Here is an 18,931-nt window from a genome sequence, read left to right as displayed (position 1 = left end):
TTACGGATTATAAGGAAGCAGGCAATGTTCCAGTGAACTCAGGGGACGGACTGGTGCAGAGCGACTTCGCCGATTCGCGTGCCGAACTCCTGGGTCGGTAGCCGACCTCTGCTTGGACCAGACGAGCGAGTGCTGTCCTGCCCTGAGCTTCAGGGGACCGGAAAGGGACCGGTGAAGGGGCATGCCAACCCCACTCATTCTGACCGAGGCGAGTGGCTGCTTTGCCGAATCAGAGATCTTGGTTCTGGAACAGTCTCTTCTCACGCGTTTGTGGCCTTCCAGGCGAGGCAGCTGCAGACACCGCATGCTTCCCGGTCCCGGGGGCAGGGTCCACATTCTTTTCCATCACTTTCCTGGGTCTGGGCCACCCACAGACCCATCGGTCAGGCCGTGATTCGCAGCGTCTGCCAATTTCTGTGGTGTAAACACTCCCGCCAGCTGCCAGCATGAAGTCACCAAGCGTGGAACTGGGACAAGACCCGCAGTGGCCACCTGGGCCCAATAATCTCACCCTCCAGACACGAGGGATGGAAGTGACCCCAAGAACGTGGCAAGAAGGAAATGGAGTGACATCACTAGGAAAAAATGAAATTTGAGCATTTGTCTGAATATAACGTATTTAATTGTGAATTTAGATCATTTAATTTTTAATGTGTCTATGTCTGGAAACGTAGCCATCGGCTCTGGCGGGCCAGCCCCAGCCGGCTCCAGCCGGCTCCGGCCAGCTCTGCCAGCCACGTCCCGCTCATTCTGCCCTGGCAGATATTTCCGAGGCCTCTGCCACGTGCCAGGCAGTGTCTGGAGGCTGGGGACACACCTGGGAAGGGACGTGAGCAGGAACTGCCCGTGGGTTTATGTCCCAGTGGAAAACACAGCCTCCACAAGGACACAGGACTGATGGACGGAAGTGGGGTTGGGGGGCCCCCCCGAGGAGATGGGGGGTAGGGGATGGAGCAGCTCCCTGGAAAGGCAGCGTGTGAGCCAGGACTGGAAGGGAAAGCGGGGGACCTCGCGGCTCTCTGAGGAGGAACGGTCCTGCGTGCGGCCGAGGGCCCTGAGCGGAGCCCAGCCCGTCAGCCTGCAGATCGGAGAAGGGTCCCTGTCCCTGGAGCCAGGTGTGCATGGAATGGGAGGGCACAGGAAGGCAGAGGCGGGTGACACTGTGATGGCACCGAGATGACAAGGTCTTGTCGCCTTTCTGCAGGTGAGGGACCGGAGGGGGGAGTCTCGAAGGGAGCCTGCCGTGGGCAGCAGAGAGAAGCCTGGCCGGGTCTGGCTGTAGCCATTCTGCTGTCCAGCCTCTTCACGGCAGCGGGACGGCTGGCAGGCACCCACCTGGCCTAGACGGCCGGCCGGGCCGTGTCTGAGGGCCCTTGGGCTGGGACCCCTCGAATCTCCACCCTTCCGGCTGGTGGCTCTGGGGCAGGCAGGGAGGGTCAAAGACTCTGTCAGGGGTCAGGAAGAGCGTGACCGAGGGTGTCAGCGGACTCGGCACTGACCGGGCCACACCACAAGCATGACCTGACCCTTGCCCCTCCTGAGACTTCCCCACCATGCGAGCCTGGTCATCTTGGCCAGAGCTGGACCCCTGGCCACGGAGGCCATTACCAGACCTTCCCAACACAGGGTGGTGCTGGGGTCCTGGCCTGCGAGGGGGCTCTGATGGTGGGAGTGAGCGGTCTCACAGGGGGACCGGAGGGGAGGAGGACTCCCCGGGGACCTGCGGCCCGCGGGGCCCCTTGCTGGGTCAGCGCTGCCATCTCGAAACTGTTCACACTTGTTTTGAACAAAGGTCCCCGTTTTCATCCTGCCAAGTGCACAAACAGCCCCATGGGACAGTCTGGGGCCACTGCCAGTCAGGAGAGTCCCACGGGGGCCTCCAGGGCGGGGCCGAGCAGGGACCAGTCACACAGAGGGTGGAGATGTGGCTGGAACTGACCCCGTGTCTTCCACCGACGTGTCCTTGGGTGAGGGGACACTGGTGGCCTTTCTGTCCCGAGAGAGCCCTGCCCTGCCAGGGTCCTTCCTGTCAGCCACGCTCTGGGCCAGGCCGGGCGGCCCGGAGGCCGGCCTTTCGAAGCAGACAATCAGCCGGTCGCGTGGGCTTGTTCAATACTCTATTGACAGGTTCACCTTGGCAACCTGAAGCCGGCCCCTCTGTCAGCACCGATCCATTGCAGCGTGTCTTTGGTCTTAAAGGGACCTCCTTCCCTGGGTTGGGAGGTACGACCCCTCAAGGGAGGGGTAGAGCCGAGCATGTCAGCGACCACAGGAGCTGGGGGACGAGAAACACACAGTAAGCCCTCACCTCCCTGGGGCTGGGGTGGGCAGCCACCTCGCCCCTAGCCTTCGCTGGAGGGGACACGCAAACCCCCATGCAGCAGGTCCAGACCCTCCTCTGTGGGGCCGCAGCATCTGAGTGCAGGGGAACACCGCCGGTGTGCGTGGCGAACGGCCAGGCCTCCAAGGAGCACCGCTCAGGAGCCTGGCCAGCCCCTGCCAGCAGGCCGGGGTGGGGCCCCAGGGCCTGGCCCAGAGGCTCTTGGGAAGTGATCAGGCCCAAGTTACCCTTGGTTTAATCGCCTAACACCCGCAGCACCGCCTCTGTGTCCTTCTGTCTGTTTGTCTGTCTGGGCCTATTTGGAGAATGAATCCAAAGCCAGGCTCCGTGGACACGGAGATGCGTCTCCACGGGCCGGTCGCTGGGCAGGCGATGAGGAGCGCCCCTGCAGAGCGGGTGGGCGGTGGCCAGATGGCCCAGGACCTCCACGGCTGTTCGGCATTCCCGGAGAGACCAGTCTCCCCCAGAGCTTCTGCTTCTGAGGCAGCCTTTCTTGGTTTCTGTGGTGCTTCTCCTCGGCCTCCGCAGGGGAACCGGGAACTAGCAATTGTGACCAGGCTGAAAGAGAGAAGGATCTCTTCTCCATCCGCACCTTCTCCCAGGAGGCTCTGCCATCTCTGCGGAATCAGAGGAAACGCTAGTTCCTGGCGGAGGGGTGGAGGGTGGGGGGGCACGGGTCCCTCTCTGACCCTGCCGAACCCAATGAGTCAAACGATACAAAATCACCCCATTACAATCGTTACTGTCAAATCCCAGGCAATCAGCTGGCCGACAGAGGCCAGATGGACTTCCGGGGGAGTCCGCAGAGCCGGGGCTGGTTCTGAGCCCTGCAGAAATGAACTCTGAGCAGGAGGAGGAAAGAAAGGCGGGCCTCGTGGTTTTACTCCCCGGTGCTCCCTCCTACGTTCTGGTGCTTCTTATTTCAGTGTGTGGGGCGGGGCGGCATCCCTCAGTGAGCAGAAGGGCCCCCGGGCAGCTTGCAGGCACCAGGCATACACGTGCAGGGTGGGCCGGGGGTGGAGGCTGGACCTCCAGGCCCTCAGTCCCTGCCACCAGGTGCTTTTTCGAACCCTTCGCCACAGGGAGAGCAAGCTGGGGCCCCCCGGCTTCCCAGTCTCCCCAGAGGTGCCGCTCCTGAACTCCCAGGTGCAGGGCCCGGCTTTCACGGGCTGTTCCCCGAATTAACAGAAGTGTTAAAGATCGGTTTATAACTGCCTTGGAATGCTGATCAACACAATGTTACATCAAAACATCGTTCTCAGCCCTGGCTGGTGTGGCTCAGTGGACTGAGTGCCGGCCTGTGAACCGAAAGGTCGCCAGTTGGATTCCCAGTCAGGGCACATGCCTGGGTTGCTGGCCAGGTCTCCGGTTGGGGGTATGAGAGAGGTGACCGATTGATGTTTCTCTCCCTCTCTTTCTCCCTTCCCTTCTCCTTTCTCTAAAAATAAATACATAAATAAAATTTTAAATTGTCTAGCCAAAAAATCCCCCACCCATTTTTTCAAACTAATGGTCTTTTTTTCTTCTGATTTCAAAATAAATTGGATATATATATAATGGAATATTATTTAGCCTTTAAGAGAAGGAAATTCTGCCCTGGCTGGTGTGGCTCAGTGGGTCGGGCGTGGTTCCGCCCCCCCTCAGGGCACAGGCCCAGGTGGCAGGGGCCACGCAGGAGGCCCCCCATCTTCCGTGTTTCTCTTGGACTTCAAACATCGAAGTCTCCCTCCCTCTCTTTCTCCCCCCCTTCCCCACTCTCTAAAAATAAATTAATTAAATCTGTTAAAATTTTTTTAAAAAGGGAATTCTGAAAACTGCCACAACATGGATGAACCCTGAACACAGGCGAAGTGGAATAAACCAGACCCAAAAGGACAGACACCGCAACCCCACTTAGGTAGGGGACTTGGAGGGGCCGGACACACAGGGACAGAACGCAGACTGCTGGGTGCAAGGCTGGGGTGTTATTGGTCCTGGGGGACAGTTTTGGTTTGGGGGAGATGAGAAAGTTCTGGAGCTGACGGGGCGGCAACCGCACAGCAGAGTAGGTGAGCTTAACGCCACTGAGCTGGACACTGCAGTGGTTATACCGGTAGTTTTTACGTTACGTGTATTTCCCCAAGTTTTAAGAAACATGTTTTTGAAAACTGGAACATTTTCATGGGCCTCTGAAAGGAAATGTGGGCCCTGGCTCTGAGCCAGGCTCTGGGCCTGCTGAAGCCGCCCTGCCTGTGAGCCCATGCCCGGCACACGCCCACTCACGCCCCGTGTCCACCACCCACGGCAGCACTCTGACCCAGTTCCGTCTTCTGCCAGTGTTTGGATGAGCCTGGGGGTGGCCTGGGGGTGGGACTGAAACACTGAACTTGATCTCAAGACTTTGCCCAGCCCAGACCCTGCTTTTCCCCAGGCTGCTGCCTCCCAGAGAGGGGAAAGCCTCGGGTCTCTTTCAGGGTTTTAGTCTCCTTCCCTGTTGTCAACTGTGTGTAGGGGGGCTTGCTGAGACCCTCAGGCGTACGGGCACACGTCAGGGAGTCAGCTCTTTTGCGTGCGCCTGAGAGTAGGGAGTAGAGCTCCGGTGGGGCTGGGGCTCAATCGCCAGAGGCTCCCCCAGAGCACCAGTGCCTCGGCCAGCCTGCTGGGCTCTCTGGGGAAGTCCGCAAATACCAGGCTGCCTCTCACTGGCCCTTTGATGGCAGAACAAGGGGCTTCGCGATGCTCTTGACCTGAGATTTCCTTTTAAAACCTCCAATTAAAAGATGCAGGCACGACGTCTCACCAGGCGTGGAAGGGCGCTGAGCAGGAGCCGGCTGCGGACACAATGGCTCTGGCCATTGAGACAATTCGGCCCTGAGTGTGTAGGGGCTGCTAGGGTTCAAAGTCGCGCGGGGGCCGGTTGTTTCTGGCTGGAAAAGCAGCATCCGGAGGGAGGGGGAGGGGGAGGGGCGCGCCAGGCCTGGCTGCACACCCCCGGCCGCCAGACCGCACTTTGCCCGGCGGAACCAGCTCCCCGCTGCGGGCGCCCTGGCAGGCCCGGACGGCTGCCAGCCCGCGGGGAGCCCTCCCCCTAGGGGAGGGCGTAGCGAGTGCAGGCTCCTGGGCGACTCTGCCTTGGCCCTGCCGCGGCGCCCCGAGCAAGCAGGTGAAGCCTCGGCCAGTGCCCCCGGGAGCCCGCGGGGATTCCTCAGGGGTCCTCGGGGACCACCCTAGGAACCCCCCCCCCCGCAAGAAGCTGGGGAGGGGACTTCTTGGGCAAACCTGGGGGACCCTTCCGGAGATGGGGACACCCACACGATTCTATCAGGATTCAGGAGGGCGGAGCGAGGGGGATGGACTGGGAGACCACGTCCGACGCCCCGGTCCTCCGGGGCGGGGGTGGGGTTCAGTGGGGATGAGGCCTGAGCTCGGAGGGACGCCGCCGCCCTGCTGCCAGACTCAGTTCCGGCAGTGCCCAAAGCCATCCCGAAACAGACAGTCGGAATTTAGGGGGTGTCTGAGGCTTCGCCCCCACCCCCGGCCCCCGCAGGGCAGGCCGAGCTAGGCTCCGGCTGGGCCCTGCCGGCCGCCATCCCACAGTCGGCGGTCCCCGAGCACCCGCTGCGTTCGCCCCTCGGCCCTGCAGGGACGGCCCCCTCCCAGGTGTCCTGCGGGGCTCGCCGTTCTCCCGCCCCAGGAGATCGATCCGCTGGCTGGCGACGCGCGGCCGCTGCTCGCGGGCCTCCGCCCCCTCCCCCGCTCGGGCTACGCAGGACGCGGCCTCCAAGCAGCGTCCTCGCGGTTCCGGGCCGCGGCCAGGCTCGGCTGCAGGCCAGCGGGAGAGGCGGAGGCGCACCGGGCCCTGCGGATCGCGCCTGCCCTGCCACTCCGGGTCTGGTGGGGGCGCGGAGGGGGGGGCGGAGGAGACAGAGCCCAGCCTCCCCCCGCCGCGGCGCTCCACACCCACCCCCGCCCCCCGCTCCGCTCCCGGGCCCAAATACCCCTCGGGCGCGCGCTTAACCCTTGCTGCGCCGCCAGACCCGAGGGGAGGGGGCGCGCAGTAGGCTGGGGGGGAAGGTGGGGGTGGCGGTTGCGCTTCGCCTGACGACCACTTCGGGGTCCGCCGGGCGATTTTTATTTCATTCTCCGGTTTGCTGCAGCAGCTCTTGGTTGGAAAAAGGAAAGAAAGAAATCTGCCCTGTGTGTGGGCTCCGCTGGGCTCAGGGGCGCAACAGGGGGACCCGAGAGCAAAACGCAGGTCGGGCGTGGAGCATCGAACCTCACTGGCAGAGGACGCCGCAGGGAGACCTTGGGCAAACGAACCCCAGATGAAAAACACACAGCACACAGAGGCCGTTGTGCGCGCGCGGCGGCGGCGGCGGCTGTGCGAGCGGCTCCGAAGATCATGTTTGAAATATGGATCCTGAAGGCGCATATCTCCAGGCGGGCGGGAGCCCCGCGTCGGAGCATGGGGCAGGGGCCGCTGGCCTTCTCCAGGCGTACACGGGGAGGCTGCCATGACGTGGGGTGGGGGGGGACAGCTGGCGACGCAAAAAAGGACGCGTCCCGCTTTGGTGCCTGCGACCCCCGCATGCCGCAATGCGGAGACGCGATCCTGAGGGCGACGGTGTGGCCCCAAGAATTGCCCCGGACCTGCCAAGGGGCCAAGGCCTCGCGGCGGGCCTGGCCCGTTCCCCTCCGGAGCACCCTGCCCGGCCCTCCCACCTGGATCCCCGAGAACATGCCTCGGAGGGACTCAGGGGCGTCAGGGACTTCGCCACACAAATGAAAGCCGACCCTTCACGGGCGGCGTGACAAAGAGCAGAAACACGGGCCGCGGAGGGCGGAGGGGCGCCCTCAGGAACAAAGCCGTCCCTCGGAGAGGGCGCTGGGGGCGGAGTTTGGGGCTCCCTCACCACCTCCCCGCTCTTCTTCCCCTCCCCCCGGCCAAGGACAGTCCCTCTACGTCAGCTCCCCAAAAGCTAAGGCTAAAAATGCAACAATACAAACGCCAGCACCAAAGTCAAAGGCAAGTTCCTCCACCAAGAACAAAGGAAGAAATGAGCCCATGTCAAAGCTTGGGCAGAGTTTGTGGTCGTTCCCCCGGCTGTTTGAAATCCACCTCTGGGAGCCCGGAGAGCCACACCAACTCGAGAGCTCTCCGAGTCAGGGACGGGGGAAGTCACAGGCGGCTTCTTCCGGGCGAGCCCAGGTCTGGGCTCCGTGGGCGGCGGCTGCATCTTCCTGCAGAGCTCGTCCATTCAGGGAGAGGGTGTCTTCCGGGAGCTTATTTCCCCCCGGTGCGTGGGTCAGACCCTCTAGGACCTGGACTCTTGGTGGCCACCCTCTAGTCCACAGCCACTAAATAGTTCCGGTTTCTCCATGGTGCCCTGTCCATCCCTCTCTTTTCGGGGCTGCAGCCCGTGGCTCGGGGAGACAGCCTCGTTCCTCTCCTGGGGCCCCTGGGGCCCCCGGGGCCCGGTCCGATGTGGCACCCGGGAGGCCTCTTTCCCTCCCTCTGAGCAACCGAGGGGCAGGATCTGGCCCTGGCTGGGAGGGGGCAGTGTCGGATCTGCAGACTCACACCCTTCCCCGGGGTTCCCCAGAGGGCTCGGGGATATCCCGGGTCAGAGGCAGGGGCCCCAGCTGAAGGCTCTGGGAATCCCGGCTGCGGCTCCTCTGAGGGGCCAGGACGAGGGGTGGGGTGACAGGGGAGGCCTCCCGGGAAGTTTTCCAGGCCGGACGGAGGGGCCACAGGGTGGGCAGGGGAGCTTCCAGGGTGCCGGCTGCCCCCTCTCTCTCTGCTTCCCCCCTGCGGGCCCAGCGGCGCCCCCCGTGGACCTGAGCTGCCCCACACGCCCCCTGGCTGGTGGCGGGTGGTCCAGAGCTTCCCTCCCAGGTGAAGGGAGGGTCCTGGCCTCTCTCCACACCCGCCCACCCTCTCGGAGGACAAAGTAAACCACCGCGGGAGGGGAGGGGAAAGCAGGTCTCTGTCCGCCGGTGTTTGTGTACTGCGGTCACTTTCCCAGCCCTGGCAAAAAGGCCAGGCGCGGGGGCGGCCGGGGACTTCTGTGGCTTCTGAGGAGCCTTGGGGCTTTGTCCCCCACCGTCTTCGGGAGCCTGGCGGCTGCTCACACCGGCCCAGAGGCAGGTCCAGAAAAGATTCACTGCACTAGCAGGCGGGAGCCACCCTCCCTCCCAAGCTCTGCAGCAGGCCGGGCCGGCTCCTGAGCAAACTCGCCGTCGGGGCACCGGCTGCCGCCGCGTGGCCCCCGAAGTCTCTAGAGCGGCCCCGGAGGGGCGCGGGCCCAGCGAGCACTGGCGCGCGCGGCCTGTGGACTCCGACGCCCCTGGCGGCGCGGAGAGTGCAGCGGCCACTGGCCCTCCCCCAGCGCCCCCTGACCCCAGCTCCTTGGAAACACCCGCTGGAAACAGATTTTCCTGGGGAGTTTTGAGCGAGGGGCCGGTGGAGTGTCCGGATGATCAGCCCCTCCCCGGACCATGGGACTGTCCAGGACAAGGTCGCCGCAGCCCTCCAACAGACTGACAGTGCCCGTGGCCTGGCAGCTGGCTGGCTCCCGGGCGCCCCGCTCCCGCCTCGCAGCCCTTTCCCCTTCCAAGGTCGAGTCATCTGTCCTACAGAAGAGCTTCTTATCCGAGGCCAGTGCAAGGAAAAAGCCCCAAACACAGCAGGTAGAGAATAACATTTCCCCGTGTCCCCTTCCCAAAAAGTCTCCTCCCCCATCTTTTATAAACCCCGAGAGCCACCCACTCCTGTCCCCAGGACTACAGGCAGGCATCTTCCCTCCTAGCTGGGCAAATCCCCACCCCCACCCGGGGAATCTTGGTTTTGTGCCTTCAGCTTGCCTGCGAGCAGTCGCTGCACAGATCGAGTCCCTGTCTGATGCCACCAGAAGATGACCCCCCAGGACCCTCCAGCAAATGAGCCACACTAGTAGCCTTAGGCGGAGCCGCCCCCGCAGCCCAAGCCGCCGCTGCGGGAGCTGCGAGGTGGCAAGTCAACATGTGCGTTCTTGAACACCAGACCGTCTCGGGGTTCTCCCGGATTGCTGGAAGAACACGAGGACTGCGCCTGCACTGGGGGTTCGCTTCTGCACCTCGCCCCTCCCCGGCCCGGGTCGAGGCCCCGAGCAGCCCTCCGCCCAGCGTTCCAGGCAGCGCGTGTGAGGGCGGGAGCGAAGACCCGGATGGCTCTCTGCCCGCCCTCCTCGCTGGTTCCACTCTCGCTCGGCTTCTGCTCTTTTTCTTTCTCCACGGAAGCTCAGCCAAGGGATTGCGCAAGCTTCCTGCTCCAGGTCCTTCAAGGGCCCGGAGCGGGGCCCGGACGTACCCCAGGCCCGGCGCGCCACTGCCCCTCCCACTCAGCTCGCCCTGCCCTGTCCCCAGGTCCCCTCACTCCCACTGGGACTGCGCTGAGCTCGCGGCCCCGTGGGTGGCGCCCTCGGGAGGCCGCGTGGGGCGCAGCAGCTCCCCCAGCCGGAGGCTGGAGCTGTCCGCCGGAACGCGCTGTCTCGCCGCCGGAGGTGCTAAACTTCACACTTCGCGGCTTTTCCAGCCCAGTCGGAAAGGCCTCGGCTAGGCTGGCTGGCTGGGCTGCATGTCGGGGAGCGGGGGACGCGAATTCATGAGGAATGCTTGGCTCCTGGTCCAGTCTGTTCACCGCCCCTTCGCGCGGCCCCATCCGCCCCTTCTCAGCTTCAGCCGCTTCTCAGAGCTCCCGCTCCTTCTTTCGATGCCTTTCCGGGGGACAATTCTCCCCGAACCCCCAAGGAGACCTAACACCCACTGCGCCCCCTCTCCGTCCTCCCCGCCTCTGTTCCTGATGGGAGGTGGGTAATGCTGCTGAAAACTAGACATCCTGCCCCTCCTACCGCACCCAGGAAAGGGCCTGCGGTAAACGGCAGCCCATCAGAATGGGGCGCGCTTGGACTCAGAGCCCCCTTCTGGTAAGGCTCTTGGGCGCCAGGGCCCCGGGCTGGTTGCTCCTTTGCCGCCCTCCTTGTCTGTCCTCCACGCTCTCCCCAGCGATCCTTTGCAGCCTGTCTTCTGTTCTTTGAGCCCTTTCTCTTCCTCGCCTTCCTAAAAGCGCGAAGCCTCGCGGGGCGGGGCGCGCCCGGTGGGGGGCGCGACCTGCCCCTGCCCCTGATTCCGCCCCCTGCCGGCGGTATCCCTTGTGTCTGTACATGACGCAACTCGATGCAACTGGAAACGGCGACGGACGCTAGGGGGTCCCCCGCGGGGGTCCCCGGGCGGTGCACACAGAGAACCAGAGGTGAGGGGGCTGGCCGCGGAGACGAGGGAGACGGCGAGGGATCGCCACGAAGACCGTCCGGGCCCTGTCACGCAGTCCACCCCACTCCGTCCAGAGCCGACACACCTCTGGTGGCGATCCCGCTCCCTCCCTCCAGCCTCCCTCGCCCGGGCTCCAGGATCCCTCCCTCTGCACCTCCCCGGCGCCCTCCTTTTCTCGGCCCCCTCCCGCGCCCTCCCACCTCCCCCTCGGCGCCTGGGACTGGGGCCTCCGGTAGGCCGGGCTGCGCCAATCCGGGCCTCGGCCCGCCTCCTGACGCTAAGCTGGGCCGGAGACGCCCCGCCCGCTGACGTCCGGATTTGCATGAGTTCTTGTGCAGCCGCGGCCCTGGCTCAGTTGTCTGAGCGATCGCGAGCCAGGAGCCGGGCGGGCGCGGGCAGCGGCGGGTGGCCGGGCTGTGCGGGACGAGCGGCGGCGGCGGGGCGCGGGCAGCGGGGTGGCCTCGGCCGGGGTGGCGGCGGGGCGCGGGCGGGAACTAGCAGTGTCTGCAGCCGCGCCGGCCGCCCGTGCCCCGGCGCGCTCCGGCTTGGCCATGGAGCTGCCAGCTGTTGGCGAGCATGTCTTCGCGGTGGAGAGCATCGAGAAGAAGCGGATCCGCAAGGTAGGGCGGCGCGGGGGTGGTGGTGGGGCGGCGCGGGAGCGGCGGCCGGGCAGCCCGCGAGGAGGCGGAGAGGGGGTGGGGAGGCTGCGGGCCGGGGCCAGGGATCCCGCGGAAGCTGATGGAGTGCTGTCTCTTCCCCCCGCAGGGCAGAGTGGAGTATCTGGTGAAATGGAGAGGCTGGTCCCCCAAGTAAGTAGCGGCGGAGGGGCGGGGGCGCCGGGTGCCGCGGCGCTGGGCTCCGGGGCTCGGGACCCGCCGGGCCGGTGGGGTGGCGGGGGGAGCGGACGGGAGGCGGGGTGGAGGTGGGGTGGAGGGAGGAGGGGGTGGGGAAGTCGGTGGCAGGCACTGGGGAAGCCGAGCCGCCGAGCCCGAGCCCGGCGCCCTGCGTTGTGCTCCGCTCTCCGGGAAATGCCATCACTAATTTATGCACTAAAAGGAGCCGGAGGAGCTGGAGGGACGCGGGGCCGAGCCGGGGAGGCCGGCGGAGGGAGGGCGGGCGCAGGCACTGACTGATGTGCAGCAGAAAATGGCTCCTTTTCCCTTTCCCTCCACCGAACGGCTCCATATTGCAAAACCAAAAAAAAAAAAAAAAGATTAAAAAGCGACGAAAATGCAATTGTGTGCTTCTTCCCTCCTAGCGGTGCAGGGAGAGGAAGGAAAAAGGCAGAAAATGTTGGGCACTGTCACTGCAGCGCTTTTGGTGGGGAATTTCTTTTTTTAATTTGAAATGCGAAGGCACCGGATGGAGACAGGCGCGCAGGCACGCACACACACACTCACACACACAGGCATATTTTTGTGTTGCTGAGTATTTGGGGGTGCCTGCCCGTGACAGCGGGCCCCTGGGCCGCGAGGGGGTGTCGGGGGGCCGCTCGGCTGACGGTTATCGGATTAGGGGTCAAGTGGAGAGTGCCTGAAGTCCCAGCGGAGACTTGGGGCTGGGGAGACAGGAGGGGACTGCGACTTTGCATTTTGGCTGCTTTGCACGCGGGGTTGCTGGTGAGCAAAGTGGCTTTGGATCATGTCGCAGGAACGTGCTTGAAATTCTTGACAACTGCAAAATAAACTGCTAGTTTCATTTTCCTTCCCCTTCCTGCCCGTGTGTGTTTATTTTGACTTGGGGGGGTCAGGGGCCGTGTCAGGCCCGCAGAAGTCTACCCTCCAGCCCCCACGTCCACGGCTGAGTAGCGTTCGGTTCATGAAGACAGTGCAGGGCCTAATGTAATTAATTCCCCACCTGGAGGCCGCAGCGCTGGCTCGGTTTCACGCCGTGTCCCCTTCCCTTTTCCTTTGCAAGATACAACACGTGGGAGCCCGAGGAGAACATCCTGGACCCCCGGCTGCTGATCGCCTTCCAGAACAGGTGAGCGTTCCTGGCGGCCGCCCGCAGCGGGGACCCGGTACGGGAACGGGCGACCGGGCCGCCCAGAAGTGAGGGGAAAAGGGCCGGGAAGGGCCCGCGGGAGCCCCCTCCCTCCTACGGGCCGGAATGGCAGGGCTGCGGCCTGGGCTTCTCCAACCAACGTCCTTGGCGGTTGCTGCAGCTTGGGGGGTGGGGGTGGGGCAGGGCTGGAGAAGGCGAGGCTTGTGTTTTGGGGAAACTGCGGGAATGGTTAGTGCGGTGGCCCCTACGGCTGCCCCGAGAACTCGGAGCCGCGCCTGGTACCCCCCAGCCACCCCCCCCCGTCGAAACCTTGGAGCCCCACCCCCAGAGCCTAGGTGTTGCTTTCCTGCAGCCACTGGCGGCCTGGCCCAGCACGTCGCGGGGCAGCTCCGAGGGAGCTGGCACTGCGAAACCGCCGGACGTCACGGAACTGAACTTAACCTGTTGGGGGCTGGAGAAAAGTTGACAAGACTTTAAGCCCCCACTCTCATCCCCAGGGAGCTTGGGATAGGGGCTTGGATTCTGGCTGGCGGTGGGTACTCTTCCCAACGCCCCCCCCACTGGCCTACTAGGTAGGCGAGCTTGGCCCAAAGGGCGTGGGGTGGGCGCTGTCTGGCTGGTGGAGGGGTGGTATCCGAGAGGGGCTCGTCTTCATGCGCACAGATGCTTGTCACGCTGCAGCTGATGCAGCTGGATTCACCGCCGGTGGCTGCGGTTCTCTGTTTCGGGAGGACAGAAGGGGGAAGGGCTGCAGAGGCGGAGAGAGCGGCAGGGGCCCACGGAGCTCGGCCACCCCGCTCTCCCTCCTCCCCCTTTTATTTTGCATTATTTCCTGTGGTGTGTTTGGCGCTAAAACTAAACTCTAGACCCTTGGAACGAGCAGCCAGCGGGGAACTTGCTCTCCCGCGACGCAGGGGGGCACCGAGAAGGGACTCTGCCCCGGCTCCACCGGGGAGTCTGCCACCCTGTAACCATGTCAGCGGCTGATGCCATGTTGCGTAATGAGTCCCTGGAGAATTAAAACGCAGGCTGTTGCAATGCCGTGCAACTTCGGAGTCGGCCTGGCTGGGGCTCCGGGCTGGCGGAACTCCCCTGGGTTAGCCCACCGGCCGAGGATAGGATACCTAGGGTCTCAAGAGAGCGGGTTTCTGGCCCAGAAATGGGATGCAACTTCGGCCAAGGTTAGAGAGGGGCCCCTTGCTGCGGTGGAAGGCTGAGTGGTGCTGGGACAACCGGACCCCCAGCCTCGGGTCGCCCTAGGCCACACCGCAGGTGGAATCTTGGCAGCCGGGTTGAACCTCGCCACGGCCCGTGGGCTTAATTAATTTGGAAATCGAGGGGGCTGGGCTCGGTGGGGGGCGGGGCTTGTGCCCCTTGCCCCGCCCAGCCTCTGCACTGGCCGCCTCGGAGCCGGTTTACCAGGTGGCTGCGAACCTGGCCAGGCCTCTTTGGCTGCCCCCGCCCCCAGCCCCTAATTGGCTCATTTGCCGCTCTGTAAACAAGGGCGCAGCCCCTCCCCCTGTTTAGTGCCTGGCCTTTAGGAAAATACGTCCTCCCTTCCGCTGGCGGCTCTCGTTATCTGAATCTTAATGAGGTCATTAGCATCTCTTGCCTCTGGTGGCAGGGACCTGGTCCTCACACTTCTCCTTCCGGCTGGTGCGCATCCCCTGGACCCCGCGCCCATTCCACTTTGTGTATGACCACCGGCTCAAGGCTGTGGGCGACAGTGCCCGTGACCCAGCCAGGAGCTGCCATCTCCCCTGTGGAGAGGCCAGGTTGTGGGGGGGCGGGGGGTGCCAGTTCAGATGCGGGCCCCAGAGGTGGGGAGGCCCTTCTCGGAGGAGGCCTTGGGCAGATGAGTGTTGGTTGGAGGGAAAAGCGGGCCTCGGGGACCGGACCTGGGCGCCCAGCTGGCTGCAAGAGCTACCTTCTGCCTTGAGTCCTGGATCCTTCTGGGTCTTGCCAGCCCTGCTGCTCGCCGTAGGGGGAACATCGCCACAGGTTGGAGCAAACATAGCAGGAAAGGAGGCGATGTGGAGGCTAACAGCGCTGCTCTTTGCCCCGTGCCCCCAGGGAGCGGCAGGAGCAGCTGATGGGCTACCGGAAGAGAGGGCCAAAGCCCAAACCACTGGTGGTGCAGGTGAGCACACTCGCGGGCCCTGGGGACGCCAGGAGCGGTCCTTTCCCTTAAAGTGGCCACCTGTGCTTTCCCGAGGCCTGGAGGGCAGGGGGAGGGGGTGTATCTTTGGAGTGCTCCGGTTCTTTTCCTTCCTACCTGAGCTTTCACACCTCCCTCGGACGACGCAGCTGCCCACTGGTGGGGGTGGGGTGACCCTGCTGCTGGAGGCTGGCTCTGTGCCTCCTCTCACCTTCACCTCCGCCCCTGCCGCCCAGGTACCTACCTTCGCCCGGCGCTCCAATGTGCTGAGCGGACTCCAGGACTCCTCTGCCGACAACCGCACCAAGCTGGAGCTAGGCGCTCAGAGCAAGGGCCAGGGGCACCAGTACGAGCTCAACAGCAAGAAGCATCACCAGTACCAGCCGCACAGCAAGGAGCGGGCGGGCAAGCCTCCGCCCCCGGGCAAGAGTGGCAAGTACTACTACCAGCTAAACAGCAAGAAGCACCACCCCTACCAGCCTGACCCCAAGATGTACGACCTGCAGTACCAGGGCGGCCACAAGGAGGCGCCCAGCCCCACCTGCCCTGACCTGGGCACCAAGACCCACCCGCCCGACAAGTGGGCCCACGGCACTGGGGCCAAGGGCTACCTGGGAGGTGTGAAGCCCCTGGCCGGTGCTGCTGGGGCTGCGGGCAAGGGCTCTGAGAAAGGCCCCCCCAACGGAATGACGCCGGCCCCCAAGGAGGCAGTGACAGGCAATGGGATTGGGGGCAAAATGAAGATCGTCAAAAACAAGAACAAAAACGGGCGCATCGTGATCGTGATGAGCAAGTACATGGAGAACGGCATGCAGGCAGTGAAGATCAAGTCCGGCGAGGCGGCGGAGGGCGAGGCGCGCTCCCCCAGCCATAAGAAGCGGGCCTCCGAGGAGCGTCACCCCACCGCGGACAGGACTTTCAAAAAGGCGGCAGGGGCAGAGGAAAAGAAGGTGGACGCTCCCTTCAAGAGGAGGGAGGAGGAGGCGCCGGCAGCCGGTGACCCGCAGCCCCAGGACGCCGGCTCCCGCAAGCTCTCCCCGACCAAGGAGGCCTTTGGCGAGCAGCCGCTGCCGCTGACCACCAAGCCGGACCTGCTGACCTGGGACACGGCCCGCAGCTCGCACCCGCCCTCCCACCATCACCACCACCACCACCATCACCACCACCACCACCACGCGGTGGGCCTCAATCTCTCCCACGCACGCAAGCGATGCCTCTCCGAGACCCACGGGGAACGGGAGCCCTGCAAGAAGCGACTGACGGCACGTAGCATTAGCACCCCCACCTGCCTGGGGGGCAGCCCAGCTGCTGAGCGCCCCACTGACCAGCCCCCTGCTGCCCTCCAGCAGCCCGAGGTCATCCTGCTGGACTCGGACCTGGACGAGCCCATAGACTTGCGCTGCGTCAAGACGCGCGGCGAGGCTGGGGAGCCGCTCAGTACCCTACAAGTGAAGCCTGAGGCGCCTGCGACTACCGCAGTGGCAGCTGCGCCGGTGACAGCGGCCGAAAAGCCTCCAGCAGAGGCCCAGGACGAGCCCGAGGAGCCGCTGAGCGAGTTCAAGCCCTTCTTTGGAAATATAATTATCACCGACGTCACTGCGAACTGCCTCACCGTCACTTTCAAGGAGTACGTGACGGTGTAGCTGCAGGGCATCGGAAAGGGGCAGCTCCACCCCGGCCGGAGCACAGTGCCCGGGGCTGGGGGTGCATTCCTCCCGCCCACTGCCTGGCGATCCATGCAGGCCCCTAGCGCCAGGACGGCCGAAGCTGCAGGAGCCGCGTCCCTCTGTATCCACCTGTGCGGTCCTGGCTGGGGCGCCGGCCGCTAGCGCCGAGAACTGGCGCCTTCCACGAGGTGCCTGCGGGTCTTTCCCTTCCACCTGCCCCCTCCCCTCCGGCAAGGACCTCCAGGACTGACAGGGCAGCCGCGCACCGAGGTCTCAGAGTTATAGTATTATATTTTAACCGTGCTAACTTGTCAAGTGCAGACTTTACTCCCGTTTGTACGTGGTGTTATTATTGAAATGTATTGTTTGAGCTCAAAAGCCCGACCACCCCCTTCGGGCTGATATATATATATATATATTTATTTGTAGGTATTTATATATTGAAATATAAAAACCTAGATTTATGGAGTTCCCTCTAGATCATGTTATATTCTATATCAGACAGACTATTTTCTGTTGCCCCTTCTTCCCGGCCCTGCGGTATTTCAGTTGATCCCATTTCTCCCCATTTCAAGAACTGCAATACCGGTAACCTTGGTATATATTTTTTGATACCGTACACATGGATGTGTTGTTTCTATGTGCAGAAAAAAAGAAAAAAGTTTGTTAAAAGGCGAAACGAGCTCTCTAGAAACTGCTGCTGCTAGAAATGTCTAAACTATAAGCTTCCGATTATTCCCTGCTTGAATGTACATATTAAACGGAGATGTTGAAGGTGCGCGTTCGCTGTTGGAGGTTAGGGCAGAGGGAACCCCGGAGGCCCGGTGCGCGCGCAGGTGTCCGGACCCCTCCCCACCCCGCTTCCTCCTCCGGCGTCCGGGAGGAAACGGGCGGCGTCCTGTGCCAAACCTGCGCAAAGCAGAGTGGCCCGGTTTCGAGGGCAGAGGCACCCGCGCTCTGAGGGGTGACCCTGCTCCCCGGAAGTCGGAAGTCGAGAGGCACTCCAAAGGCCAGGGGAATTCCTGAGGGGGGTGCCGGTGTGCTCCCGCCCCCAGGGCTCGGGCACTCCGGCAATCGGGGATCTGCCTAGTGGGGGGAGGGTGCAGGGGTGGGAAGAGGCTTGCACGGGCAGGGCCAGCCCCCACTGGGAGCAGCCCCAGCCAGGCACCTGCTGATCTTTGTCCCGTACCCCCTGGGGCGCAACACACCCCGGCGCTGGCCCCGGTGGGGCAGGGGTGTTCCTCTTTAGTAATCCTTTCCCGGTCGGGCAGGTTCAGCGGGAGGAGACCCTCCCGCCCTCTCCAGCCTCCCTCGCTGGCATCCCGCGCCCCACCCCTCAGAGAAAGCCTCTGAGGCTCTTTCTCTGCCAGGCTTCTCTCCCCGGAAACCGCTGGGCCAGAGGCTCTAACTGGAGGCACGGGGCGAGCCGGGCGGGGGGGTGGGGGCGCGGGCTTCCTGCGAAGTGGATGGGGGGAGAGGAGGCTTGCGGAGCCAGGCTTGGCCGCCCCCACTTCCTTACTGGGGGGAATGTGGGACCCCATCTCACCCATGCTGCTTTGGATGGCATGGCTGGGGCACCTGGTTGGGGGGGCCGGAAGGGGTTAAGGGCCCCCAGGGCGTGAGGGGAGTGGGCCAGATTCCGAGGTGCAGCTCCCTCAGTCTGGGAGCCGCCACCCGGGAATGCGGGGGCGGAGGCCACTTTCTGCAGACTCAGCGATCTTCCTCCCTGCCCGGGTGGCCAGGCGGGGCCGGGGCCGGAGGCAGGTCCCTGTGGGTGCGTGGCTGCTCTCGGCCCTCAAGGCCCCTGGCCTGCGTGCCTGCCTGGGACTGAGGGGCCCAAGCCCTGCTGAGCGCCAGGGCGGAAGAGGTCACGGTGGTTCAGAATGGGTCGGGGGGAGAGGTGGCGAGAGCACGGTGCCGGGAAGGCCAGGGAAAGCAGTGGAGGGCCAGGAGGGCGGGGAGGCCTGAATGCGGACAGTGTGGCCAGTGTTGGCTGCAGGCCACCAGCAACTGGAGATGGGGGAGGGGAGCCCAGCGGGGGAGGGGAGGAAGGGAAGTTTAAAAAAAAAACCGTTGAGAGTTTCTAGCCCTGGCTTTTGTAAATTGTCCCTCCCGCCACCCCCTTCACCCCAGCCCCCTTAGAGAGAGTGAAGCACCGCCCCTCCCCCTCCATGTAATGAATGCCCTTTGCCACCCTGGGAGCGGAGGAAGGGCTGATCCCACGGCTTCTGGCAAACCGCCTGCTCCGAGCTACAACTGGGCCCGTCCTTCACCGGCTGGCACACCAAGGAGCATGCCAGGAGGGGATTTCATCCCCCTGTTTTTCTGGAAAAGGAGAACTAAAAATTTGGGAGTGGGAAGGGGAGCCCCTTGTTCAGGTCCACACAGCTGGTGATGTGGGGCAAGCTGGAGCCCCTGGGGTGCCCCTCCTGCCCAGCGGGTGGCCTCTGCCAGGCTGTGCTTGGGGAACGG

The 18,931-nt window shown here is 64.0% G+C and overlaps 1 protein-coding gene across 1 annotated transcript; it reads left to right on the top strand.

Moving 5' to 3' along the window:
* Positions 1–10,959: 10,959 nt before the first annotated feature.
* On the top strand, positions 10,960–17,233 carry CBX4 (chromobox 4). Its single transcript, XM_037157931.2, has 5 exons — positions 10,960–11,250; positions 11,396–11,439; positions 12,548–12,613; positions 14,708–14,774; positions 15,029–17,233. Exons 1-5 carry the CDS (start codon positions 11,182–11,184, stop codon positions 16,433–16,435), a joined length of 1,653 nt encoding a protein of 550 aa, XP_037013826.2. The 5' UTR covers positions 10,960–11,181; the 3' UTR covers positions 16,436–17,233.
* Positions 17,234–18,931: the final 1,698 nt, after the last annotated feature.

Source organism: Artibeus jamaicensis, unplaced genomic scaffold (assembly GCF_021234435.1).
Source record: "Artibeus jamaicensis isolate MK-2021 breed Jamaican fruit bat unplaced genomic scaffold, CSHL_Jam_final contig_2259, whole genome shotgun sequence".
Taxonomy (NCBI): domain Eukaryota; kingdom Metazoa; phylum Chordata; class Mammalia; order Chiroptera; family Phyllostomidae; genus Artibeus; species Artibeus jamaicensis.
This window is presented reverse-complemented; position numbering and strand designations above follow the sequence as displayed.

What these genes read in the sequence shown, in the direction of transcription:
- CBX4 (XM_037157931.2), top strand. Translation starts at nt 11,182, where the DNA reads ATGGAGCTGCCAGCTGTTGGCGAGCATGTCTTCGCGGTGGAGAGCATC. An exon ending in CTGATCGCCTTCCAGAACAG is followed by an intron (nt 12,614 to 14,707) that starts GTGAGCGTTCCT and finishes CCGTGCCCCCAG; the next exon opens with GGAGCGGCAGGAGCAGCTGA. An exon ending in CCAAACCACTGGTGGTGCAG is followed by an intron (nt 14,775 to 15,028) that starts GTGAGCACACTC and finishes CCTGCCGCCCAG; the next exon opens with GTACCTACCTTCGCCCGGCG.